This window comes from Alosa sapidissima, chromosome 2 (assembly GCF_018492685.1).
Source record: "Alosa sapidissima isolate fAloSap1 chromosome 2, fAloSap1.pri, whole genome shotgun sequence".
In the NCBI taxonomy this organism is placed as follows: Eukaryota; Metazoa; Chordata; class Actinopteri; order Clupeiformes; family Clupeidae; genus Alosa; species Alosa sapidissima.
In genome coordinates, this window is record NC_055958.1 from 17201072 (window position 1) to 17211518 (window position 10447).

The 10447-nt window shown below is 42.7% G+C and overlaps 1 protein-coding gene across 1 annotated transcript in view; it reads right to left on the reverse strand.

Moving 5' to 3' along the window:
• plcl1 (phospholipase C like 1) overlaps positions 1–7266 on the reverse strand; it is a 59809-nt gene extending 52543 nt beyond the window's left edge. Inside the window, 1 exon segment of the mRNA XM_042079764.1 lies at positions 6334–7266. Coding sequence (XP_041935698.1) covers positions 6334–6525 — 192 coding nt within the window. The 5' untranslated portion in view covers positions 6526–7266.
• Between the last annotated feature and the right edge of the window lie 3181 nt (positions 7267–10447).

Here is a 10447-nt window from a genome sequence, read left to right on the forward strand (position 1 = left end):
GGTTCCTAGTGCAGTGCGGCACCGGTGTCACGATGACACCAGTGGACACAGGCTTCTCACTAACCTCTATCCGGATTGTTCCCCCTCTTTCTAGCTCTTACATAAACTCTCACGCGCAGGCACACACACACACACACACACACACACACACACACACACACACACACACACACACACACACACACAGACATACAGACACACACACAGACATACAGAGGAACACTGTGTGACAGCAGAAACATTGTCATTACCACTGAGCAGTAGCCAGCAACTCATTGTAAACAAATCATTGTCCAGAGAGGACAAGAACAGAGGAAACACAGAGACGAAGAGGGGATAGGAGGGCAGGGGGGAGAGGAGAAATAAAGAAATAAAGAGAGAGAAAGAGAGATGAGAGAGTGAGTATGAAAGGGAGAAGTGAGAAGGTTTTTTGTACGTGGTTGTGGAAAAATACTCATTTGCCTTCATGAAAAGACAAACATGTTGTCAAGTACTGAACTGACACTGAAACAGACCCCTTTTAGACTGAATATACTGGTTGCAATGTGAGTTACAGATGCGTCTGAGCACTAACTCACATTGATTTAACTAATGCTTACTGTTAGTGCTGTGTTAGTGTTCAAATTATACACATTTCTTGAATACACAACATGTTTCACAGAGAAAAAAATAAGATTTTCTGAGAATCAGGAAGAGTGGTCGGCTAGCCTAATGGGCAGGAGGGAATGGCAGGGACAGGGAGGAGAGAATACTTCATGATAAAGAAGGAAGAGAGAGAAGGAGAGAAAATAGATAGATAGATAGATAGATAGATAGATAGATAGATAGATAGATAGAGTGAGAGAGAAATAGTGCGATAGATAGATAGATAGATAGATAGATAGATAGATAGATAGATAGATAGATAGATAGATACATAGATACATAAGCTTAGATAGAGAAAGTGTGTGAGAGAGATAGATAGACAGATATTTATATATATATATATATATAGAGAGAGAGAGAGAGAGAGAGAGAGAGAGAGAAAGATGGTGAGAGATTGAGTGGCAGCAACTGAAACATGATGGAGGGGATACAAACAGCAGTGAAGGAGGAGGAGAGGATGTGGTGCAGAAAGACATATACACTTCTAAGGCACAAACCAGCTAGTGTTCACAACATTTAGTCATTTGGTGTTATGCTACATGACATCTACTTCTAGAATAAGTGTACAGAAACACATTCACATTATGTAACCCTATCTGAACTGCACATTTTAAAATTACTTTCCAAAATAAAAGTAATTCAAGAGACATGGAAATACTGCAGAAATGTCTTCACTATGATTGATTTCCCACACATCAACTGAAGCCAGAATGAAACTAAACCAGCAGCTTACCGCAAATATCATAGGATCCAACAGGCTGTGCCCCAGGCAACAGGTTACAGCCTCTAAGCTTTCTAAGTGTGGCAACTCAATCTACAATCACTTTCAATTCTCATCATCTGTCATCTGTATCTAAGTACATCTAGGAACACTGTGGTTAAGATGCTTTGTGGTAACAGCTGTACATGGAAGTTGTCTACTGATGCACCTGAGGCCAGCTGAATTTGTAACAGTCTCTTGGTGTCCCTCAAGACTTCACACTAGGGTCTCGCTAAACAGACACTGTTAATAGACATCCAAATCAGGCTTATCATTTCATTTCAATGAGTAGCTATGAACGGGGTTGGATTTCAGTGAAAAAACAGCGACATCAACTGATTAGACATCCGTTTCGCATGCAACGTTTGACCCTAATCCATATCAACCGATTCAAGCAGGTGGTGATTACAATCTTGGCTACCGCGGGGCTAAATTAAAAGAGTGTTAAACCTAAAGAGAGCAGGTCACATTAGACGAGAGAGCCATGCATTATTGTAATCCTAATCACTCTGAAGCACCATATAATAAGGATAGCTATGGTAGGGTAGTGGATAAGGAGCCGGGTTAGCATGCAGTAGCCCGAAAAGTTGTGAGTTCAATTCCCAGGTGCCTGGCTGGCACTTAACCCCGAGTTACCCCAGGGAATCTGACCCTGCAATTAATTGAAATCTGTTCGTCGCTTTGGATAAAAATGTCAGCCAAATATATAAAAATAAAGAAAGGACAGGAAAAATCCCTCTGATCAATCAGCTCTTATCTCATCTTCCTTCATTTACTAGGGGGCGCTATACTAATTACCTCCACCCAGACACAGCTGAATCTGCCGGCTTCACATTAGCCCCGTTTACATGGACAGTTTTTTGTCATTCCAATTAAAATATTCTGATTAAAAATTGTGCCGTCTGTTTACACAAGGGTACGTTTAACACCCACCAACGTAATAACTTCCCACCAACGTAATAAACCACCAACGTTATAAAAATTGGCACAAAATCAGCACTTTTTAAACGTAATAATCCTGCCAACGTAATCATTTCCCACCAACATAATAACTATTGCCTACTGCCAACGTAATAACCCAATTTCCCACCAACGTAATAATAATTACGTTTGCAGGAAGTTATTACGTTGATGGGAAGGTTAAACAAATTAACTTCCAACCAATGTAATAAATCACTGATTTAGTGATATTAGCCTATATCTGTTTTATCAGTTGTAAGGGTAGCCTACTGTGTCCGGCCTACCTCCTTTTGGGGGGCCCAGTGCGGCAGGTGGGCAACGGATCAAAGTGTCCCGGAAATCATTGACAGAAATTCATTGAAGGAAAAAAAAATAAAATAAAAATCTGACTAAACCTATATGACCGCCACTTCGTTAGACTGAAGACCACTGCAGCAACTTCTTTTCATGCCTGCCATTCAACCCCCTTTTGCTGACTCCCACACTCTCCAACCATCTCAGCATTCCGTCTTCTAACAATCACAACGTAGCATGAGGTCAAAATTGGTTCTTTTTTATGTTCCTTCCTGTAATTTGGCAAGAAATCCTGAGGCCATAGCCCACCCTCCATGACAGCGCACAGGGGCATCGATTACAGAACTTTAGCCTTGTTAGGGCTGTATAAAATTGACCAAATTAATATAGGCTGTTGTTAGGCGTAAATAAAGTAGGCTACTTTGTTGTATTGTTTAGCTGACCAATGCACGAGCTTGCAATTGCGAAACGGACTAATAGGCCTACTGCAACCCTTCCAACGTTGGGGGACGAATGTTGACATTTTCCCGTATTCTGCTAACCTGACTCTCGCCAGATGAATTTCGTTCTGCTTAGCTCCGCTTAGCTTCACTCACATCCATCTGGGACCTCTTCCATTGAGAGTGATTTCAGCACGAGATTGTATGGTTGAGCCAATCAGGACGCAGGGCGGGAGTTTCATAGATGTGACATAGCGTAAAAGCGACTGTGAGACTGTTATCAGCGTCACGGGTTGGCTTCGATGTGAGTGGTTGAAGTAGCACGTCAATAGATGACGGACAAGTGGCTTATTCAATCATATGCAAGCAATTTTGATTAGGCCCAGCCTTCTGAAACACCATTCCAATGGATCGGTTCCAGATGGATGAGTGGAGCTAGGCGGAACGAAATTCATCTGGCGAGAGTCAGGTTAGTATTCTGCGTGAGAAACCCGGGAAATCTCCCTTATTTTCAAAGCTCAATGTTGACAGTATACATGGCTGTTCAATTGGAATAAAAACGGAATACACCACCTCATTCCAATTCTGATCGGATCAGGTATTTTTTATTCTGATTGAGGTGTTTATATGAGAATTTTTTATTCTGTTTATTTGAGCTGTTATTCCATTTCTAATCTGATTAAAAGTGTCCATGTAAATGTGGCCAATGTCCCAGAATAGAGCAGTATTAGCCTGAGGCTTGTGCCAGCAGTCGTCTAATAACTTCATTGATGTAGCATCAAGCTATCCTCTCTCTACAAGTTTGTTTAGTCTGTACAAGTATGTAAGCACTGCACACCGTGCTCTTGGGTGATGTGGTGGAATCACTTGTTAGGGAAACAAATTCTCTGAGGCCTAGCCAACAAATATTCTGCCTTTTCGGGTCATACAATGTGCAATCCAAGGCCTCCTCCACTCTACCAAGGTTTACAAGTAAAGGCCAACTTTCAAATATCCAGAGAATGGATGAAATCAATGGAACACATGGGACAAAGCAAATCAACTATTCTCATAATACTCCTGTGACAACATCACTCAGAAAAGCCCCTTGAGATGCGTGTTACTGCTGATGAAACGGGGTCTGTGATGGGCCGATGAGGAGAGGGCATTGTCCACCCCCAGCATCCCTGTATGATGCACCAAGAGCCACGGCTTAGGAGCAACACGTGACCACACACACACCCCTCCCTCCATCCAACCCCCTCCTCCTTCCTCCCTGCACACCGCTGACTGTGCCTGCCACTGACATCATCATCCTCTTTGCCATCTGTTGATCGCTGCGTACCGCTTCCCGGCTCAAGAGGAACTTTGTTGCCCTTGGTCATGACTGGGTTTGAATTCGAGCATGAGGGACCCGGACACAAAGGCCACGCTTGACGCGAAGAGGAGGATTACTACACTTTGTCCACTTTGGAGTCCGCCAGTGAACAAAGAGGGGAATCTTCAAATGCTTTAGAGGTCTTCTCTCACTACAGTTACAAATGCTTTAGAGGTCTTCTCTCACTACAGTTACAAATGCTTTAGAGTTCTTCTCTCACTACAGTTACAAATGCTTTAGAGGTCTTCTCTCACTACAGTTACAGTTACTACAGGACCACCACACTGATGGAGTGTTCTGTGTCTGTCATAATGACATGGTTTGGTAGGTCGCCTGGCACAACCACCACAACAAAGACTCTCACCTCATCAACAGCTTTGTTCATTTGAGACCCTCACTGTTAGACATTTGAGAGTGCTGGCTGCAACACAAGCCTGTGTTCCAAGACGGTTTAAGGTAACTTTTAACTACATGTATCGGCTGCTTAAAGTTCAGCGGTACACGCTTTCAGGAAGCTACACCAGTGGGATTTGCTTTCCGTCAACGGGGTCATCAGTGTCACCAACACTGCAAATGTAGCCTACTTATTTTAAAGACCCATTATTTAGACCCCAAGTCCCCAAATAGGATTGGCTGCAAACACCAGCATCTCTTGACCCTATCATTGTCCCGTTACAGGAAAGATTACCACTAGTCAACTTCCAATATGCTGATGTCATCAGGTCACAATATTGGGTCTCAACACACTGGGCAGCACAACAGATATCTGACCTGAAATGCTGAAATGCAATGTGATGAAATAAAATCTGTTTCCACTTCTCACATTTAACTAAATGAATGTGTTTGTCAGGCAGCTAAACTGAAATCTAGAATGACAGGGGGTGTTAGAATACAATTTACACATACTTGAGATTTAATTCATAAATACAACTATTTTGTGTGCAGCGTACAGTACTGAACAGTTCAACTGGAGAGGCACTGAATATGTTGACCTTACATAATTGCAAACTGCCATGCCTATGATCTTATTGACAGAGAGGCTAAATGTCCTACACTAGAGAATGGAGAATGAGTATTGTAGAGGTCTTGTTCGTGGTGAAGTGTTGACCACTGGACAGCCAAATAACATCTAGCTGGTATTTAGTGAACGTCAGTGAATGCTTTGTGTGCAGACAACAGCATATGTGTTTATTTCACCACCACTGTGACATTAAACCACAGTGCATTTGTAAAGTTAGATTATACTTCAGATGCATTGGGGACACTTCAGCACTGATTCCAAAATAAGATTAAAAACCAGATTGGATCTTCGGCACAAAAGGCCAGTAAGTCTGTGTGAGGTCTGAATCATTGTCCTCTACTACACAATTCTTCAGAATAGATAGATAGATAGATAGATACTTTATTGATCCCAAAGTGGAAATTCAAGAATGTTTCCCAGATTATATAACAGACTCTCAAACAATCGAGTTGGACGACATCTACTATTGGAACTCACTCACCACAAAAATGTCTCATAAATAGATCTACTGACATGCCTGAAATGTACCAGTCATACACCTGTAGCTTGTCGGCTTAGTTGAATAATAACAATCTCTAGGCTACCCTACTTCAATTACTCTAATAATTCATGGTCGTTTCTGGGCCACTTCTTAGATGAATTGTGCCTGTTGCTTTAGCGGGTGATGTTGGGCTATAACCTGGTCATTTGTATGATGATGTGTGAGCGTTTTGAGAGATTAACGTCAGCTAATTCAAAGCAAAGCTGGTGAACCTTATGGCTATCTTGTGCAAGCGTATTAACTAACTTTGTCTCCAGACCAGCGTTTAGTCATCACGACAAAACAAGGTCTGGATTCTGAAACTATTGTGCATACCTTGATAATGCTGCTTCTTCGTGGAGCTGCCTTCACTGCCTCCAAAAGCACGCTCTCAGTGTCCGGACTCGATCGCTCGGTGGTCGGTAGGATGACGCCGCTTCGTCTTCCTGCACGGGATGCCCTCGCGGGTAGAAACTCAGGGGCTCCATCCCCGCACACGCCGTCTCCATAACAGTCCCGCTCCGACATGTTAATGTGGTGCAAAATTCGCAGGAAAGTAAAAGCCGTGTATTTTACTGAATGAAAAAAGCCGCAAAGTAAGTTTGAAATGGGCGCCCGTCTATCCGAGCCATTTAATAAAAACCTACGCGCGAAGTGTGATACTTGCCAGCAGCAGACAAATAATTGCACATCTGTCTTGGGGTGGGTCACTTTTAACGGCTGGTAGTGATTACAGTTGTGTTAACTATATGGCCTAAATAGCCTGAAATAGGTCGGAGTCTCTCTTGATTACCAAAAAGGTCTTTACGCACAATGGTAAACATTTATCCTGCTCTCAGTGAACGCACTTTGTGTTGGCTAATCAAAACAACAGTAACACGCTCTGACATGCAGCCAGTTCGAAATCATTGTGATAGATTCTTTACCTAGATGCATTCTTCTGTCCACGAGATCTTTTCATGCAACAAGTAGGATATTTCCAGTGGCTCGCGCGTCAAACCAATATCTTTGAAATGTTCAAATGTCCAAAAGAGCTTTCATTTTCAATGAGAACAGTTGACGTCTCCTGAAATCGACTAAACTTTGTCAACTGAGCTCAAATTATTGTTTGAGCAGCCCAAGTAGTCTAGACTACGGCAAAACGATCATCTTCTCCTTTGTGATTTGGTTACTTGGGATCGGTGCATTATTATTTGAAATATCCCCATCCCTCATGACTGCTCAGTTATGAGATGGTAAACTTCAGTCCACTACCGGGCTCCACTACAGAGCGGCATTTGACAAGAATGAGGAACACAAGTGTCATTATCGCCGCCTTCCAATCGTCCAGTATAACTCCTCCCACCAGTCCATAATCGAGACAGACACATCTTGGGGCCAATCGGATTAAAATACACACCGCTCAGTATCACGACACAGTCTGTTTCTGTAAGACTGCCTTTGAAAGGGAGGAGTTCTGGTTTGGAATGTGGAATGTTTCGGGCTTTTTGGAAGATTCCCAGATGTTCAAAGCGGAGATGATCTTCTCACATGAGTCTCGTACTTTGTCACAATGGGAGCAACACTGCCAGCATATGCGCATTTTGGGAGGGTGAAGCTATCATGTTTTGTACTGTGTTGGTATGGTCATCATCTCCAATTAGATCTAATTAGATGTATTAGGGGTTGAATATTGAGTTTGATGTTGAAACCAAGCAAACCACTGCACCAATACCCCCGCCCCCCAATCTGACCCACACCTGAAAGGGGAATAGATGGGGAAAGGTCTGCATTTCTATTTACACTGTGCATATGTGTGATTCATCGTTCATAGGTGATTCGCAAATGGGTGTGAATTGGTTCAAGTCAAGCGTGGGTCCCATTTTCAAATGTCAGTTGAGAGTGGCCCTCGGGTCTAGATATCAGTGTATTGTGAGGCGAAGGCGAGCAGTGGCTGTCATTAGCGTCACTAGACGGCCTCTAACACCTGCTTGTGAATATGCAGCGGGGAGGTAACATCTCCCTGTGACCATTGATGTTCCTGAGAAATCTCAAATAGGTTCAGGCTACCAAGAAAAAACAAGTAGGATAAGGTAAACACAAAGTCTAGACATGTAAATCAATGACAGCCTAAGAGACTAAGGTAAAAAGCATGTTTTACATGTGGTTGGAGGCTGCACTTATGAGTCATTTGTGTGTAGGCAACGCTGTCATCTCAACTGGCTGAATAACACTGTGGCACAGGAGCACAGAAGGAGACATTATTGGCGTCGACTTTTCTCTCCCAATGTCAACTTTTCTTAGGCATCTGGCAAAAATGAAGACCTCATGTTAAATAGCATACTAATGTGAAGAAAAAGGTGTCCACCTGAACAATATGTCCAGATATGTACCCCCCCCCCTCTCTCTCTGTCTCTCTCTTTATGTGTGTGTGTGTGTGTGTGTGTCTGAGAGAGAGTGTGGGTCTCTGTGTGTGTGTGTGTGTGTGTGTGTGTGTGTGTGCGTCTGAGATAGAGAGAGAGAGAGAGAGAGAGAGAGAGAGAAAGACAGAGAAAAGAATCACATCTACACTCTTGATCATGTTTTTTGGTGTTATGTGTAGGTGTGCCAGGTTATTTTCCTCAGCCAAGATGCAGCTGGCCTTTAGTCCACCATGTTCCCCACAGCAGTTTTGGGTCAAGCCTGTCCCTGTACACAAATGGAAAACAGCATCGGCAGCAAAAGAGCACAGTCTGCTCGCTTTCTCAATCAGTCTTTGTTTTTTGACATTTATAAAGACGGAGAGAATTTGCTGGCCAGCTCGAACGACCAGGAAAATACGCAAGCAATAAATGTGCTACATGTTTTAAATGTGTCTACACGCCATTGCATAGTGATCTATTTGTTGAGGGACTATGCAATGACAAAAGTTAGAAGCAACTGTCATCATTCTGTGCATTTTGATGTTTTATCATGGGTTTTAAATTAAATCTTTATGTTTACATTTGAGGGTGCCAAAAATGTAATTGGGAAAGATGAGTGATCGCATGCATTTTCAGAGACACTATTTCATCATGACTAAAAATCATGGTTGTGAGGCTAAGAATAATTCCTTCATGACAGATTCAATTGAAAAAAATACATTTAAAAAGTGAGACATATGATGCATATTGAACATATTTGATTGACAGTGCAGACAGTGAGCGTCAACAGCTTAATCACACAAAAATGACCTAGTTTTATTTGATTACTAATAAAACAAATAAACTAACCAAATTGACACGTCTGCAAATAACCCAGAGGGCAGATGAAACAGACTAATTAGCAGCTACTGCTGACGTCAAGCCTACAGCTGATGCTGTTTGGAACACACAGGAGATGCTCCAGCGGCTGCTTTCTGCGGTCACTCTGGGGATGCTCAATTCCTCCGTTCATCTACAGCCTTACACCCTTTTGTCACGCTGAGGAACTGAAAGAGGCGTCAGCTTGTTTGTTTCTAGTGAACAGTGACCTCTTGTGGCAATTCATTTAAGTAGCAGAAAAATGCTCCATCTACTGTATCTACTTTCTACCACTGCCTGACTGTCCAGCATTTGTTATTCTTTTACCATGTTTCAATCCACTACAGAGCTCCTGCATGCTATGTCATTAAAGAGGAGTTGCAAGTTTGATGGATTATTTCACTGCACAGTGTTAATGATTTTGCAATGGAGGTTTATTTACTCAATATTTCAAAACCCTATCAACTCCTTTGTGTCTCTTTCAGCTCAAGGCTCCAGCCATCTGCAGGTGTTTTTGAAGTTTATCGTTCAAAGCTTCCCCTGCCTCGGTGTTCGCTGTAACAACACCACTGTTGTGTGTGTGGGCAGGCAGGGCTGACGAGATACAGCATGTGTTGTCAGGGCTGTGTTGATGTCCTTGCTCTACCTCCCCTCAATCTTCTGGTGTCCTTCCTCCCGTGTGCGGTGCCGAGGACATCAAGGAGCAGCAGCAGGTGTCTGTCCAGCTGGGCCAGCCACTGATACACTCAGCCTGGGAGAGAAGGGAGTCTCTCGTACAAGAGTCTCTTGTTCCCCGATGGAACAGGGAGATATGCTGTCGCAGCCACCCTAAAGGCCATTTGATACTTTCTCTGGACTCTGAACGTCTGTTTTTTGTCTGTTTTCATTCCTTAATTTCTTAATTTATTCCCTCTTTCTTTTTTCTTTCTTTCTTTCTTTTTTTCTTTTCTTTATTTCTTTACACGTGCATTTTCATCTCCCTTTGTTGCTTTTTCATCACTATCTCATTCTTTGATGCTCTTTTTCTATCTGTTTTTGGCTTTTTTTACAGGGTTAAGAGGACCCCACTGACATCCACGCCTGTTCCACCAGTCAATACAGCACACATGATTACCATTCAGAGTCAGTCTGAAGTTTACACCCAGCTGCCAAGCATTACAGGGCCCAGATATGATTTGCTCTGCAATGATGTTGATTAATATCAAGCCTGA